Source organism: Vidua macroura, chromosome Z (genome assembly GCF_024509145.1).
Source record: "Vidua macroura isolate BioBank_ID:100142 chromosome Z, ASM2450914v1, whole genome shotgun sequence".
NCBI lineage: Eukaryota > Metazoa > Chordata > Aves > Passeriformes > Viduidae > Vidua > Vidua macroura.
The window spans coordinates 78,581,828-78,599,182 of NC_071611.1; the positions used below are offsets into that span (position 1 = coordinate 78,581,828).

The following is a 17,355-nucleotide window of genomic DNA, read 5'->3' on the forward strand; positions in this document are numbered from 1 at the left end:
CACCCCAGAGGTCCTAGTTCCTCAAGATGCCCGGGACACTTCCCGCGCTCACCTTGAGGAACTGCCCTTCAGATTGCTTGAGCCGGTGGAACTCCCCTGCGCCCCCCTTGTCCACTCCCCTCCCAGCCAGCCGCCCCAATGCCTGTCACTGTACTAGGAGGCCCGGTTCTGAAGGTCTTTCTGGCAAGCCAGAAAGTTTCTGGCAAGCCAGAAAGTTATCCCTACCAACCACCACCTTCGGTTCCTTCGTTTTTGGATCAAGGGTCCAGGGACCGTCCACCCCCCTCCCAGCCAGCCGCCCCAATGCCTGTCACTGTACTGGGAGGCCCGGTTCCAAAGGTCTTTCTGGCAAGCCAGAAAGTTATCCCAACCAACCACCACCTTCGGTTCCTTCGCCTTTTTGGCTCAAGCAACCCCTAGGAGCCCCCACCACCCTGGGGGAACGGGAGCCTACGCGGGTAAGGGCAGGAGAAAAGGAGGTACTCCCCCTTCACCCACGCCAAGGAGGGTCCCTCGGGGTTCCACACTCACTCCAATGATTTATTCCAATCGCTTCCCTCCGTTCCTGGCCGGCCCCCTCGCGGGAGTCCGAAAACACGGTACTAGGAGGACCACTGTCACTTCGGGAGTCTGAGGTGCCAGCTCCCGTCTCACTCACTCACCATGCATGAGCGTACCCTCTTATGCCTGCCCCACTCGCAATGCCTACCTGTGCGCTGCAAGCCCCGCTCCCTCTCGAAGGACCTTCTCAGTCTGGGTTGCCGGGTCTTCAGTCGTCTCTCGGGTGTAGCCAGCAACCGTCTTCGGTCTCAGAGAAATCCAAGTTCGGGCAGCGATAAAAAAAAAACGCTGGACCGGTCTTCCCGGACCTGTCCTTCTCTGGGACCGCCTCTGGGGCGTGGCTATCCCGGACGAGCCCCCAATCTGTTACGAACAGGAAAATTCAAAGCCAGAATATGTTAAAAAAATTTGGGCCTGTTTATTAAAATCACAGACAGCTGGGGACGAGGTCCCAGGATAAGCCCAGGACCTCAGCAGCAAGCCAGAAAGTAAAAACGTGCAACAGTAACTGTGCACAGGCACAGGGTATTTCCTTGGCAACAAAGTCCGCGGAAAGACCCGGGGTGGCCAGCACCCGGGGTTGTTAAAGTCTCTGGAGGCTGTCGATTGGTGCGTTCTTGATCCTATCGTTGATTGGCTCCTTTTCTGGTCCTTGATTGGTTTATAAGATGGTGCATTTCTGGCCAATCATTCCTGAACTTCGAGGCACCATTGGTTGATCTGTTTCTCCAATAGCAGGTTGGACTGATGATGTCGTTCTCCGATGCACCTGGCCTCCCCCCCCCCCCGATTGGCAACTGTGCACAAACACTTAACTAATGGTACATATTAAACTTCGTAACTAACAGTAACTCACAACCACTTACTACATTAACAATTTAACAATTCATTACATTGACAATTGGTTACATTAATTAACAATTACCTACAACCCACCCGACACAATTTACCCATCACCACTCCCACCTATTAAAACAAGTTTATTTGTAACACCACTGGCCTCGGCTCCCCTGGCAGAAGTGCCGTGCCTGAAGGACGCTGCCCTGGGCTCCAGCCTGCCCAGCAGCCCGGCTCCCTCCGCCGGTGCCCAGAGTGCTGCACACACTGCTAACCTTTCCTAGGAGTCACAGGGCAGCCGGCAGAAGAGTAGGAATGCTCAGCCAGGCCACCGGCCCTCGGCTGCCCTTCCCCTTTCTCTCGCCCGGGGCAGACTCCAGACGGCCAATGCCTCCAGGCTGGGCTGTGCCCAGCAGGGCTCCGCTTCCCCTCGGCAGCAGCCAGCTGCCGCTTGGCCTCTGAGAGCGGAGGATGCACCCGGGGCCAGGAAGAGGCACGCAGGGCCGGGCTGCTGCCTCCTGCAGCTACAAGGGCCTCCTGGCAGCCTGCCTCTGCCGAGGCTCAGGCTGCTCCGGGCTCTGCCGGGGCTCTGCTGCGGCTCCAGCCCGGGCAAGGCCGGGCCCGCTCTCACCTCACAGTCGCTGACAGCTCTGCACCGCAGGAGACCTTTCAGAGCACCCGCTCTGATCTTGCTGCTTTCTCAGCTGAGCAAGGCTCTCCTCCAGCCAAAGACATTGCACTTAGGGATACAAATCCAAGTGGCAAGCGCCCATGTGCTCTGGAGTCACAGTTGAAGGCCTGCATCTGCACAGGATGTTTTGGCTTCCCCACTCCCCCTTTGGTTTTTCCTGCAAATGCCATTGCCCTTTCTGCCTCAACTAGAAGTACCACAGCTGGGCAAAAACAGACCAGTGGGCCGTATTCCAAAGGCAGCGTGGTCTGGAGAAGATGAATGAAGAAAAGCTTTCCCCACTTCCACACTGTGCCAAAGACTCCATAAGTGTCACTTTCCACCTTTTGGAAACAACTGACAATTCATAAGAAAATCACGAGGTTATTCACAGAGTGAGAAAGAAGGGAATCTTCAAGGAGAGGTGTGGTTTCAGAAACTTTATTCATTAGCAATCCTATTGTTCCAAATCCGATAAGAAAATCCTACCCTAACTTTACCCTAACCCTGACCCTAACCCTAACCCTAATCGTAACCCTAAACATAACCCTAATCATAACCCTAACCCTAACCCTAATAATAACCCTAATCATAACCCTAACCCTAACCCTAACCCTAACCCTAATCGTAACCCTAAACCTAACCCTAATCATAACCCTAACCCTAATCATACCCCTAATCATAACCCTAACCCTAACCCTAACCCTAACCCTAACCCTAACCCTAACCCAACCCTAAACCTAACCCTAACCCTAATCCTAACCCTAAACCTAACCCTAATCAAAACCCTAACCCTAACCCTAATCATAACCCTAATCATAACCCTAATCATAACCCTAACCCTAACCCTAACCCTAACCCTAACCCTAACCCTAAACCTAACCCTAACCCTAACCCTAACCCTAACCCTAATCGTAACCCTAAACCTAAGCCTAATCATAACGCTAACACTAACCCTAATCAAAACCCTAATCATAACCCTAACCATAACCCTAACCCTAACCCTAACCCTAACTCTAATCGTAACCCTAAACCTAACCCTAATCAAAACCCTAACCCTAACCCTAATCATAACCCTAATCATAACCCTAATCATAACCCTAACCCTAAACCTAACCCTAACCCTAACCCTAACCCTAACCCTAACCCTAACTCTAATCGTAACCCTAAACCTAATCCTAATCATAACCCTAACCCTAACCCTAACCCTAACCCTAACCCTAACCCTAACTCTAATCGTAACCCTAAACCTAACCCTAATCATAACCCTAACCCTAATCATAACCCTAATCATAACCCTAATCCTAACCCTAACCCTAACCCTAACCCTAACCCTAACCCTAATCCTAACCCTAAACCTAACCCTAATCATAACCCTAACCCTAACCCTAATCATAACCCTAACCCTAACCCTATCCCTAACCCTAACCCTAACCCTAACCCTAATCATAACCCTAACCCTAACCCTAACCCTAACCCTAACCCTAACCTACAATCCTACTCTAAGTCAATGGTAATGGTCCTGATGTGATTATCACATTCTTGTCTCCTTCCTCTTCTTCACTGAAACAATCAGTGGCACCAGGCAGGACGCAGGCTCAGCAAGTGTTACAAATGGATGCTGCCCAAAGAAAAAAAAACAACAAAAACCAATGAACCGTGACTTTCCAAGCTCAGTATTTCAGAGGATTCCTCTGGCTCCTAGAAAGATGCAGAAAGAGGACCAATGGGACCATCTGCACCTCCATCTTTTATGTGCAGGACCTTGCCATCACAGGCAAACCTGGCCCAGAATCCCACTTATCCCTTTATTCTGGTTTCTCCATCTAGCTGGGATTTTTGCCCTGCCAGTGCTCTAGAAATGGTGCTTTCTGTCCCTGGGGTTTCTTCCTTTCAGGAAACTCCAATGACCCACATAGGTCCCTGTCTTTGAGAGACAGGCACCGTGCTAATTTCCACAGGGAGACAGAGCAGTGTCTACCTTTCCATGCCCTGCCCCTCCTGTGCTGGATGGCACCTTCCTTCCCAGCAGGGCCAGCCGAGTGGCGCTGGCTGCTGCAGTTCCCTCTCTGCCACACAGCCTGGCAGTAAGCCTGGGCCAGTTCCCCTCTGCCTGAGCGTGCCAGGCAGCAGATGGGGCTGGGACAAGTCCCTCTCAGCTGCCCCTGTCTGCGTGCCAGAAACCTCTAAGGGTGGGGTGGGGGGCAGAAACCAGGGCCCCTCAGAGGCTCACAGTGAGCCCCCCACAGCCCCTCCTGCCCACAGCCAAATCTCTCCAGACTGCTCTGCCAGGACGGGCTTCCTTGGGTTCCAGAAACAGCCAGAAAACAGAGCACCTGTCCTCTCAGGAAATGCGGAGAGAGGTGGAGTTATTCAGCTTTGTGAAGAACAGGCCCCAGGGAGACTTTATTGCCACTTTCCAAGACTTCAGAGTGGCTTTGAAGAAAATGGGGGACATCTTTTTTAACATGGCCATTTAACAATAGAATATGGGCAAATATTTTTAATAACAAAATGGGGATCAAGAGTAGGTCTAAGGAAGAACTTGTTTACTCAGAGCATGGTGCAACACCGGCACAGGTTGTCCCAAGAGCTTGTAGGTGCCCCATGCCTGCAGGTATTCCAGGTCAGGTGGGAAAGGGCTCTGAGCAATCTGATCTCTTTGAAGATGTCCCTGCTCATTGCAGGACACTTGGACCAGATGACCTTCACAGGGCCCTGCCAGCCCAGTCTAGGATTCTTCACTGTTTTCATTTGAACAGCACCAAGAGTGGAGGTGAGGAGGAACGGGGGCTCATCTGATGCCTTGGACCTCACTGGAGGAGGAGCCCATCCCTCAGACACTCTTTCACCTGCAGCCCCTTTGCATTTTACCTGCAGGAGCTCCTTGGCTGACCAGCGCTGTGCCTCGTTTCTCAGCAGGCAGCAGCTCAGGAAGTCACGCAGGCAAGGCGAGAATCGGTTGGGCTGCTGCAGCTTTGGTGTCCCTCGTATGTCTATCAGGAGTTGAGGCTGGGGAAAAAGGAAACATAAGGCTCCAGCTGCTTCTTTCCCATCTGTAACTGCTCTCTCAGATCCCATTGTTTAAGCTCCACTCTGCAGAAACTGCCCTGGAGAGACCCAGAGATGACTTTCCTTTACCAACCAAAAACCCAAACCCCGATGCAGCCACAGCTTTTCCAGCATTCAGCAGATCTTGCCTTGGCAGCTGATTTCATTGACTGACCTAGTTAGTGGGAACTACATCAGCAAAAGCATGTTTTGCTTCTCTGAGGATTTGCACCAGCCTGACAGGCTATTTGGAAGGGGGAGTTTATTCTATCCATACTATTTCCAAGGATTATTACATGAAAGGAATCTTTGCAGTGCTTGTTGGTCCCTTTAGCACAGCTTCCATGAAACAAAAATCATCAAGTTTTTTTTTTTTTTTCTCCTCTTGAAAAAAATGCAGATGCAGAATCCATCTAAAATAGACAGAAATAACAATGGAAGGAGGCCTGGGAGTCTCCATGAAAATGCCCACCACAATAGTGACAGCTCTGTGCTGGTGGCACTGAAATAGATGGTGACCAAAGAGACTTTGTTACTTTCTTCTTCAACCCAGAGGAAAAATTCCTTCACTTTTCCCCCACCCCCGAAGGTTACAAAGAGGGTTTTATCCTGTCTCTCTGCAGCTGTGCTCAGCCACTGGACATGGTGGGGAGCTGGAGTCCTCACTGTCCTTAGAGCTGTGCAAGCCAGGGGTGGCCCTGCTCCTGTGGTAAAGGAACACAGCACCGGCGTCAACCGCCCACGTTGGATCCCAGCCCCGGGCACCTGGCTGCAAGCTCATCAACTTGTTAAAGTACCCAGAAACAGCCAAGAGTTTAGTGTACAATTCTAACTGCAGTCGGAGAAAAACACATCCTAAACTTATCCAGGCCACCCACACGCAAGACTGAACAATGTACAGATGATTTGAAAGCCTGAAAGTTTTGAAGACCCACAGGATTGGGAAAAGATGCTACAGTTTGGAGGAAAATTGATGTGCTGTGGTAAATGAAGGGAAAAGCAAGCAGAACTTGCTTGGGCATTGCTTTGGTGGTTTTTCCTCCTTTTTCTTTTTATTCTTTTTCTTTTTTTCTTTCTTTTTTTCCCTTTTCCTTTTTTTCTTATTTTCTCTTCCTTTTCCTCTTCCTTTCCATTTTTCTCTTACTTTTTCTTTTTTTCTTTTCCCTTTTCTCTTCCTCTTCCTTTTCCATTTTCTTTTTTTCTTTTCTCTTTTTCTCAAAATTGAAACTAGGAAGATTCAATCTCTATTTTGAAGGATATTTATCACACATCCAACCATTCCACGGAAAAATTCCTTTTCTTCAGAGACAGAGCTCCAACATTGTTCAAAAAGCAAGTGAAAAATGTCAGGCATGGCTGGAGGCCAAAATGGCAGGTTTCTGAACTGGTTAGGTTTCTGAACTGCCACTTCCCTTCTGATGCAACCAAATCGACAGCAGATGCTGATGTGCTGCAGGGACATTTTCAGAAGGGGACCTTGGTGGAAGTGGTGCCAGCAGATGGCAATGGGATTTTGTCCAATGGCACACTGACCATGGGACAGGTGAGAAAGACAAGCAGGATCAGTGAGTATTTGCACCTTACCGAAACAGGAGTTTCATTCCAGTAAGGAACTTCTCGTTCCACCATTTCGATGCCCATGATTCCAAAAGACCATATGTCCACTTTGGGGCCACATGGTTGACCTGTCACCACTTCAGGCGCCATCCACCCAGAAGTGCTGGCCACTGAGCTCCGTCGACTCTGCTCAGGGGTGAGCTGAGCAAAGAGGCCAGAATCAGCTGTGGAGAAAAAAACAAACCATGAAAGCCAGCTCAAGTTAGGAAATCAAGCCAAAGAATTCCCCACTCTCAGTCTAAGAATGTGCTGTTGAGTCTCCTGGAGAACTGTCCATGCTCTGTTTCCTCAGGGCTTTAGACAAGGAAATATGGAATTGGCCACTTCAAAAAAAAAAAGCCTCATTGTTTAGACTACCTCCAGCCTTTTATTTTTCTGAAGCTTTAGATTTACAGCTCCCTCCCTCTGGAAGGGACACACACAGAGCAACGCCACTCTTGACTCCTTGTTCCTTGTCATACTTCTGTGCATGTTGCAACTGTGCCCACAGTTTGTGGCAGGGTTCCCTGCACTGCCACCAACACCAATTTTGGGAAGCTGGCAGTCACTCAAAGCAGCCCCACAGCCCACGTCCCTGGAATGCTGCACCTGACCAAGAATACACTGACCCAGCTTGACAGAGCCGTCGGTTCTGAGAAGGATGTTGCTGCTCTTCACATCTCGGTGGATCACATGGTTCGAGTGAAGAAAATCCAGGCCTTGCAGGCACTGAGAGAGAAAACAGAAACAGGAGGGCAAAAATTAGTGATGTCATTTCATTACACAAGAAAGGAAAGAGCTCTAAAAGATTGCCTCTGCAGGGGAATGGCGAGTAATGGAGGAACACAGTGCCATTGTGAGGAAGAGCTTGCTGCTCCACCACTTGCAGAGCAGGACCTTTCTAAGGAAAGGCATGTCAGCTTTTGAAAGAGCAACAGCACCTGCTGTTGTTGTAGACTGTCCCCTGCAAACCAGCCAGCATGACTGCTGCTGTGGATGTGCTTTCTCCATGCAGAGGACAAGTGAGGGGTTTTGCCAAGGAAGAGAAAGTCCCTCCCTTTGGTGTGAAGTGGATCACTTTGGGGTGGGAGGCTGCATGACAAAGGTTTTGTTGCTGGCCTCAGCACAGACTTGGAAGTATCATAACAGTCACCTTCCTGAAGCAAAGAGCATTTTGGCTGCACTACTGTCCTTTTCAGTTGAGGACTGAGAGAAATGAGTCTTTTTTTCTTTGCTGATCATTTCAAATGCTGCCACCAGCACCATTGCTTTTACAGACAAGGAATGCAGTGCAGACAGGCTGGAGATAAAAGTTTAGGGAGGCAAGGTGGAGAACAGCAAATACAAATACAAGAGACAGAGCGAGAATACAACAGTAGGAGATATGAGTACAAGAACTAACTGCTGTGAGTGCAGGGGCACTGGCAGGCATTTCACTTGAGAGGCTTTTACTTGCCCATAGCATACCAGCAACACAGAAACAAAACTTGGCACATGAAATCACTCCAGGTCGGAGCCCTGTTTCCCAGACAATCCTGCCCAAGCCCTGGGCAGCACAGGTGGGATTGCTGACCTCCCAACTGATGGCTGCCATCTCGTCTTCAGACAGGTAGGTCTCGCTGATGACATCGCTCAGAGTGCCTCCATCCATGTACTCCATGACCAGCCAGAGCTGCCCATCCACACGGTAGCTGAAAGAAGGAAACAAGAGCATGGAGATAAACATGCATGGCTAGGTTGTTTTCTTGATTGATTCTTGTTTCCAAGTCCCTTTGTGACTAGGACAGAATAAAAGGAATAGACATTCCCTCTAGGCTGTGCATTGTTTGCAATCTGTCTCAAGAAGAAAGGCACAGCTGTGAAAAAAGGAGATGTCTTCAATAGCCAGCAAGTAAAAACTGCAGGTTAGGAACAGATCAAAAACCTGTCAAACTGCGTGTTTCTGGAAATAAGCAACTAGTCTTCCTGGCATGCAAAGCAATGGAAAAGAGGGGACACAATCCAAGGGAAATCCATGTTAGTTTATCTGGACGTAAGAGGACTCTTGAAAAAAACCAAGCCCCAAAACAATGTGGTGGCTGTGAACTTACAGGCTATTGATTTAGTAAGATATGAGTGATGCAGGTTTTTGAATAATTTTAGAACTCTGTGTACCGGGGAAGACTCATGCAGACAAGATGCACTCTCTTCCCATCCACTGGAGATGAGCAGAGCAATAATAATTAACCAATAATTACAGCTCTATTTTCTGCCAGTGAACAAAGTGGAATTTTACCTTGCATGTTTGCAATATGTAAACAAACATTCACAACAACTCACCTGTCTAAATAGTTGACCAGATTGGGATTCATATTTGTCTTCATGACCATGAGTTCATAGACTCTTAGTTCCTTCTTCCTCAGTTCTTGGAGATTTATTTTCTTTATGGCCACCTAAAATGACATTGAAAATCAGTAACTTGAGAAGTTGGCGGCACAAGACCGCAAGGCACATGGAGCGAGTGCTTTTGCAATGCCACAGCCGAGCTGTGCCAAACTGCCTTGTGATTGGGCATTGCAGTAATTAGGAACTGACATTGCAACAGCCCATTTCTCTGCTCCCTTGGAGGCCACTTACAGGACACGTGGCCACTGAGGTTTTGCCTTGTCCACTTGGTAACTGTGGTGTCTCAACTATCACCCACAAAGCTCTGAGCACACTCCCTGCTGCTTTGTCTGGGATTCAGAAGAAGTAATCCATGCCTTAATACTCTGTGGATACATCTCGGGCTATGGGCAGGACTTAGGGCTTTTAGGGACGCCGTGCAGGTCTCTCCCTACGTGCAGTTCTCCAGTGCAGCACTGCAGGTGGCTAAGGAACTACCAGTAACTTTCAGATGCATTTGCTGGCAAGCAGAAGTGAGAATTCAGGACTCTGAAGCCGTAGCCCCAAAGAGCAGTGAGATGCTCAAAGGCACCACCTTTGTTTTAGCAATGGAGAGCAAATGAGCACATCCTTCTCTGAAAGGAACTGCTGCCCTCCTTGCCTTCCTTCTGGCAGCTGAGAAGGACAAAGACTGTCCCAAATGTATTTTGCAGGCTGGTAGCAGTCTGTGCTTCTTGCGCCTTTTCAGCACAGCTCTACTCAAACTCCAGCCACAGCTGCTCACACCAGAGGACCTGCGGGAGATGTTGACATTTACCTCTTCTCCTGTGGCATTGTCAAGTGCTCTGCAAACATCTCCAAAAGTCCTAGAAACAAAAAAGCAGCAAAGAAAGGAGAAGACATTTAGATCTTGCAGTGAAAGCCAGTCCACAGAGGAGATCTCTGCTGCAAATGCCTAAAACCTGCCGGAAGCAGGCGGGCTCTGCCCAAAGGCAGATGATGCATTTTCCTCTCAAGTGCATGGGCACTGGGCCTGTCCCTGAAGCGTTGCTGTTTACTGCCTCAGCTCCTAAGGAGATCTCCTTCTTTCACCTTGGGTTTCAGGTTCTAAACTGTGCAGTTTTTATCCTGACCATGGAGTATTTCCTTCTGCAATCTCTTGGAAAGAAATGTTCCTGAGAACTGTTATCTGACAGCTATCAGGGAGTAGGTTGCTCTTTCAGGCAAGCACGTTTCTTCCCCTTTTATTAGTGTGGCTGTATGATTTGGAGATATACAAAAATGCTCAGGAAATTAACACAGAACTGTCCCACACTTGAGAGACAAGGAGATCTTCCAGGTCCTGTTCCTTGCTGCAGGCAAGAACTTGGCAGCATGGAGGTGTGTCTGACAATGCCTTCTTGGGCACACTCACAAATTCGGAGCAGCACTGAGAGATGGGACAATCTATCCCCAGTGTCTGAACATGGGGATAGATGTCTGTTTGCAGCTGCTCTGACTTCACACTGGATAGATATTCCACCAGAAAAACACCTGGCCCATGGTTATGTAGAAGTGACTGTGGTTGGACTCACCCTCTGCCAATATATTCCAGTTCCGTGTATTTCATCACGGGATTTTCCATGTTCACTATTGTCCCTGAGGGAAACAAAATGCAAGATGCTCACTTTAAAGCAGAGATCCCAGCTTCCAGGAGATTCAAAAGACAGACCCAGAGCCTGGAGCTGTGAACCCTTTGTGTTCGGCTGGGTAACAACAACAACCAGGCAGACAGCTCTGCAGCACAGGTGGCCAGCACAGAGACTGCTTTTCTACAGCAGTTCCTGTGGGGAAATGTCTCTAAATGTCCCTGGGACACCAAACTCAGGAAAAACATTTGGTACAGCTATGCTGACACCTGCACACAATAGACTGTCCCTCAGACAAGAAATACAGCAGACGTACTCCGTAGCTCCAGGGAGTCATCCTTGATCTCCTGTTGCTGAGCAGCAGCTGGGTCAGCACTGGAGATGAACAAACCGCCCCGGCTCCGCTTCTCAGGGTGGAGAGCAAAGGCTCCTTTAGACCATGCTGCTGCAGCAGCAGGTTTGGTGACAAAGCCCTTGTAGATCTGGGACAAGAAATGAGTTTATGTCACAAAGGTGGCTGGCAGAGATTAGCCTGAGATTCCATTTCAAATGCAAGCCCTTAGGAAGGTGCTGTCAGCAACATGCAGGGCTCTTAAGTGGGTTTTTTCTGATGTCCACTTCTCAGACTGGATGGGTCAAAACCAAAGGCTAGTTCTACTTGAGTGGATGGCCAGATTCATGGTCCATTTTCATGGATTTTCTGAAGGATCACTGCCACAATGACCATTCTACTTCCACTCAAGGATTCCTTTCCCCCTCCAAGGGCTTCAGACACACGTGCAGCTCCTTGTTCAAGTGTTCGTCCTCCCCCCACTGTGTCTTCTTTTCCTGCACCATCTTCAGGTCATGCCCAACCTGTAGCACCTTTGGTGGGGACAGTTCCTGTGCCTCACGCCAGCCTCGGGGCTCTTCAGTGCCACTCATTTGCCGGAAGTCTTTGCCGGCTGCCCGGTGAGATGTCAACACTTGCACCTCGAGTCAAACAGAACAAAGCAGTCAGAGACTACAGCTTGTCCCTGTCAGTCAAGAGTCACTGACTGTGAGGAAAGAACAGATTTACAAGGGATACAGACAGCTTGTTTCAATCCTCCATCTGGGTCACCATATTCCCCTGTAAAAACACCTCAAGAAACAAGGAGAGCAGGAACAGGCCAGCAGGAATCAATTTGGATGACTGCTGGCCAAAAGGCCAAAGGACAAGTCCCACTGTCCAGGGCAGCAGCTGAGATTCAGCACACCAGGAAATGTCCTTCCGAGTGACTGTGATACACACTAGAGCAGGATGGCACTCAGAGGCATCACCCCGCTCCCTGCTGCTCTGCACTGGGAAGGCCAGAAGGGCAGAAACCACCAGTTTGGTGACTGCCGTGGCTATCCCTCTTTCACTCACTTGCTTTTGTAGAGCCTGAGGGAGGGGATTAAATTTTTCTCTGATGATTTTCATTTCTTCCTCCTGCCTCTTCTCCCTTGCCTTGATCTTAGCGTGAGCTTTCTGAAAGTCTGTGTCCAGCTGTTCCTTCAAGTTCTCTAAAATACAAGAGAGAGGATGTTTCATGAGTGGAGTGGCTGCCACTCTTTCACTCACCTGGTTTTGTTGATCGCCCCTCTGCTGATGGAGATTCATCTCCTCTTGAATTCTTCTCGTCTCTTCCTGGTTCCTCTTCTTCACTTCTGTGATGGCACTCTGAGCTTCGGGCAGCTCTGCTTGTGGCTCTGCCTTGATATTCTGTACACACAAATGCAGAGCAAGTGACTGGGAGCTGCCATAAGGCTCAGCTTTTTCCTCTTGCAGCCTCAAAATCACATTTATTCAGCCACTTCTTTCTCCTTCCCTACCCACACCTGCTTCCAATGGAGCTCTCTTGTCCCAGTGCTGATCCCTGCAGATTCCAAGGCTCTGTGCTTTCAGTGCCTCTGGGACTCCTGGCCTCCTCAGTCCCAAGAGCTCTGTTTTATGCCCCTCTTCCTGCCCTTTCCCTCTGACACCTGGCGAGTCAGGCTTACCTGGCCATTCTCCTGTGGCTCTTCCACCTGCTGCCTGAGCTGCTCTTCCTGCTCTCGGGCTCTCAGCTCTCCCTGAGTCTGGCATGGCATCTCTGATAACACAATCTGTTCCTGCTCTTTCTCTGGAAGGATCTGCACAGAAAGCAAGAGAAGATGGGTTTCAACTTTCCATAGGACATTTGTGGGCTAAGACTCAAGGACTGATGGGCTCACACGTTCCCAGAGCACTGTGCTGCTGCTCTCCTGGGTCATTCTCTGCCTGTGGGGAGGCACAGATTCCAAAGTGACCCTGGCACTACAATCAGGGGCCATCTGGGGCTGAAGCTCCAACAGCCTCTCAGGCAGCTGACAGGGAAGGTGTGGCATTTCTCAGGGGTCTGGTGAGGGCCTCCCTCTGCTCCTGCCATGTCCTGTTTGTCTTTCAGTAGTGACTGACATCCAGCCCAGTCCCACAGCTCCATCCTGCCTCTGCAGGTGGCTTCCTGGGTGAGCTCACCCTTTATGAGAGACACTTCTGGAGTTCATGTTCTCTTCACCACCTAAAACATGGAATACTTCCACCTCTCTGGGACAGGCAGAAAATTAAAAAATTAACTGGGGGCCTCAGGAAGAAGAGGCTGGAGGTGGAAAACAGCTCTGAGGGGAAAAAAAACCCCACCATATCTGGAGGGGAAAACAGCTCTGCCTGCTCAGAATCGGTCAACAGAACGTGTCTCTAATCCTCTCCTGAAAGGGATGCTTTAAGTGAACTTTGCAACTCCAACTGCATTGGACCAGAGCCAAGAAGATTCAATTATACAAATGACAGATAGATAGACAGATAGATAGATAGATAGGTAGATAGATAGATAGATAGATAGATAGATAGATAGATAGATAGATAGATAGATAGAACTCACTCTTATAATCTCTCTTTCCTATCATTTCTGTTGCTACACACACTTGGTAGCCATTGCCCTGATCAGCAGCAATCCTGAGATTGCTCTCCTGTTGCTTCAATAAACCACACTCCCGGGGAATCTGGAGCATTTAGGTCCTTATGGAATGCAATCAGATCCAGAGCATTGCACTGGGAATGGCACTCTTGCAGCATTTGTGCTCGGCCAACTGCTTCTCTTGGACTTGACAACACTGAGAGTGCTAAAGGGGCTGTAATCAGAAATAAAGCCCAGCTCCTTCCAGCTCCTCTGATCTCTGAGGACCAACTGGAATGCAAGAGCAATGATTTCCTGCTCAATTCCCAAACACCACATTTACTGATTCCCTGGGCTGCAAAAAAGCAGAGGTACTGTCAATATGAACGCGAAGTGCAAGGCCCTATTGACTGGCCTGGCACCAGAATAGCTCCTTCTGCACCAAGCTCGCTGTCCCAAACAAAGTGATCTCATGCAAAAATACTGCATCCTCCAGAAATGTCAACTTACAAAAGAAAAAGCTAGCAGAATATCGACAAGAGCTGGAAAAGGAAGGGAAACATGGAGGAAAATAGCTTTCCCTTCCTAAAAAATGAGAAACTAAACAGGACATGTCCTCCTAACAAAGGAAGAAACCAAAAGATGAAAGAGTGACCAAATCAAGTGTCAAAAGCACTTGAATGCTGAGAAGATATTTCCAGAAAAAAAAGCATTTGTATTGAGCACTATCGTGCAGGGATTTATGGAAGTGTGCCTGAAGGGCCCTGACGAGGCTCCCGTTGTCCAGCCTAAAGCTCCCTCAGCACCTCCTCCTTGGCCTTGCGCTCCACAGCCTTCCCCAGCTCCCGTGTCCTCCTCTGCACACGCTCCAGCCCCTCAAGGACTTTCTGCTTCACAAGGGGCCCACAACTGGGCACAGCACTCCCAGCTGTGGCCGCAGCGCTGCCCAGCCCAGGGGGACGCTCACTGCCCTGCTCCTGCTGCCCCACTCTTGCTGACACAGGCCAGGACACCCTTGGCCTTCTTGGCTCCCTGGCCACGCGCTGGCCCACCTTCAGCTGCTCTTGACCGGCACCCCTGGGTCCTTTGGGCCCACGCAGCTCCCCCACCACAAACTTGCCCCTTTGATGTCAAATACAGCAGCCACAATTCCAAGATGTCCTTCCTCTTCTCAGCAACACAAGACAGCAGTCAAGGACTTGCAGCTTCACCCCCACCCGAGGCACTAATGCCATTTCCAAAGCTGCAGGCTTCATCCCAAAACGCAACCACAGAAACTCGCCCCTTCTGCTTTTTGCCAGGCAAGAAGCCTTCCCTACAAGGCACTTGCTTCCTTTGGCCTCACCCCACAAGAATGGCCTACCCCAGCTTCATGGACAACGCAATCATCTCCTTGCAGCTTATCAAAAGCCAAAAGAGACTGTACAAGTGAAGAACTGCTCCAGAAAACTGCAGAACACTTCCATAAGCCAAACACACCTTTGCACAAAGGGAAAACAACCAAAGAAAGCCCTGTGACCTCCAGCACGAGCACCTGTGCCCTTGGCCATGGCCCTGCAGAAGCCCAGAGACAGAGCTTCACTGAGCCAAGCAGGCAGAAGCTGAGCTACAGCCCCCAGCTCTTGGGTGCCTCAAGGTGACAGGCCAAGGGCCAATTTCTAGCTGTCCCTGCCTGCAGGAAATGGCCGCGTCCTGCGGGATTCCAGCACTCAGCATCCTCAGCCAGCAACAGCAAGTGCTGGCTGCTCAGAAACTTGCAGCTCTGCCTTGCACTAAAGACAGCACCACCCACAACTGGCACTTACTCCCTTGGAAGCATCAGGCTCTGCTGTGACCACAGCTGCAGGCTTGTGGTCGTCTTGCTCCTTTTGCTCCTCTTTGGCTTCTTCTCCAGGAGCAGAGGGAGCCGGGGCGGAGACTGCTGCTGCTTCTGTCGTCTGTGGCAAGAGAGAAACATGAGGGACAGGCCGTTACCTATCGTTTAGAACCTCCTTTCTCCTGGCATCTACAACCACCTCTTTGAAGGAGAAATCATCAGCATTCTTAGCAATGGCATTCTAAGTCACTCCGGCCAGATTAAAATGGGCTAATTCAACAGAACTCTGTTTGCCTAGGAATTTGATAGTCCTCCATGGCTGCTATCTGCAAGGCACAGTGCCTCTGCACAAGGGAGCTTTTAGCTCTTGAAAGCTGTGAAATGGAAAAGTAGGAAATAGCCAGCAAGGCCTTTGCTACTGCTGCGGCAGACATGGAAAAGTAAAAGTGGATCAGAATCCCATTCGGTGCAGGAAAAGGGCAGGAAAGCTTGTGCAGAAGCATCTTTGCTTGCTGGGAAGAGAGAAAATCAGCAGGGCTTCTCCTCCTAGCAAGCCAAGAAACCACAAATTGGAAGTGTCACTTCCTCAGGTGGCTAAAGCCCTTGCATGCAGAGCGGGGATGTTTGGCAGGGAAGCAGGCCTTGGGGTGAGCGCTGTCCTCTATGGATCTATGGAAGTGTGCCTGAAGGGCCCTGACGAGCCTCCCGTTGTCCAGGCTAAAGCTCCCTCAGCACCTCCTCCTTGGCCTTGCGCTCCACAGCCTTCCCCAGCTCCCGTGTCCTCCTCTGCACACGCTCCAGCCCCTCAAGGACTTTCTGCTTCACAAGGGGCCCACAACTGGGCACAGCACTCCCAGCTGTGGCCGCAGCGCTGCCCAGCCCAGGGGGACGCTCACTGCCCTGCTCCTGCTGCCCCACTCTTGCTGACACAGGCCAGGACGCCCTTGGCTTTCTTGGCTCCCTGGCCACGCGCTGGCCCACCTTCAGCTGCTCTTGACCGGCACCCCTGGGTCCTTTGGGCCCACGCAGCTCCCCCACCACAAACTTGCCCCTTTGACGTCAAATACAGCAGCCACAATTCCAAGATGTCCTTCCTCTTCTCAGCAACACAAGACAGCAGTCAAGGACTTGCAGCTTCACCCCCACCCGAGCCACTAATGCCATTTCCAAAGCTGCAGGCTTCATCCCAAAACGCAACCACAGAAACTCGCCCCTTCTGCTTTTTGCCAGGCAAGAAGCCTTCCCTACAAGGCACTTGCTTCCTTTGGCCTCACCCCACAAGAATGGCCTACCCCAGCTTCATGGACAACGCAATCATCTCCTTGCAGCTTATCAAAAGCCAAAAGAGACTGTACAAGTGAAGAACTGCTCCAGAAAACTGCAGAACACTTCCACAAGCCAAACACACCTTTGCACAAAGGGAAAACAACCAAAGAAAGCCCTGTGACCTCCAGCACGAGCACCTGTGCCCTTGGCCATGGCCCTGCAGAAGCCCAGAGACAGAGCTTCACTGAGCCAAGCAGGCAGAAGCTGAGCCGCAGCCCCCAGCTCTTGGGTGCCTCAAGGTGACAGGCCAAAGGCCAATTTCTAGCTGTCCCTGCCTGCAGGAAATGGCCGCGTCCTGCGGGATTCCAGCACTCAGCATCCTCAGCCAGCAACAGCAAGTGCTGGCTGCTCAGAAACTTGCAGCTCTGCCTTGCACTAAAGACAGCACCACCCACAACTGGCACTTACTCCCTTGGAAGCATCAGGCTCTGCTGTGACCACAGCTGCAGGCTTGTGGTCGTCTTGCTCCTTTTGCTCCTCTTTGGCTTCTTCTCCAGGAGCAGAGGGAGCCGGGGCGGAGACTGCTGCTGCTTCTGTCGTCTGTGGCAAGAGAGAAACATGAGGGACAGACCGTTACCTATCGTTTAG

The 17,355-nt window shown here is 50.2% G+C and overlaps 1 protein-coding gene across 1 annotated transcript in view; it reads right to left on the reverse strand.

Annotated features, from left to right (window-relative positions):
- Positions 1-3,528: 3,528 nt before the first annotated feature.
- The window catches only part of LOC128822405 (uncharacterized), a 28,209-nt gene continuing 14,382 nt past the window's right edge, over positions 3,529-17,355 (reverse strand). The window contains 8 exon segments of the mRNA XM_054004105.1: positions 3,529-3,689; positions 4,943-5,080; positions 6,704-6,900; positions 7,345-7,444; positions 8,289-8,406; positions 9,035-9,147; positions 12,098-12,433; positions 12,712-12,843. Of these exon segments, the coding sequence (XP_053860080.1) occupies positions 3,603-3,689; positions 4,943-5,080; positions 6,704-6,900; positions 7,345-7,444; positions 8,289-8,406; positions 9,035-9,147; positions 12,098-12,433; positions 12,712-12,843 (1,221 nt within the window). The 3' untranslated portion in view covers positions 3,529-3,602.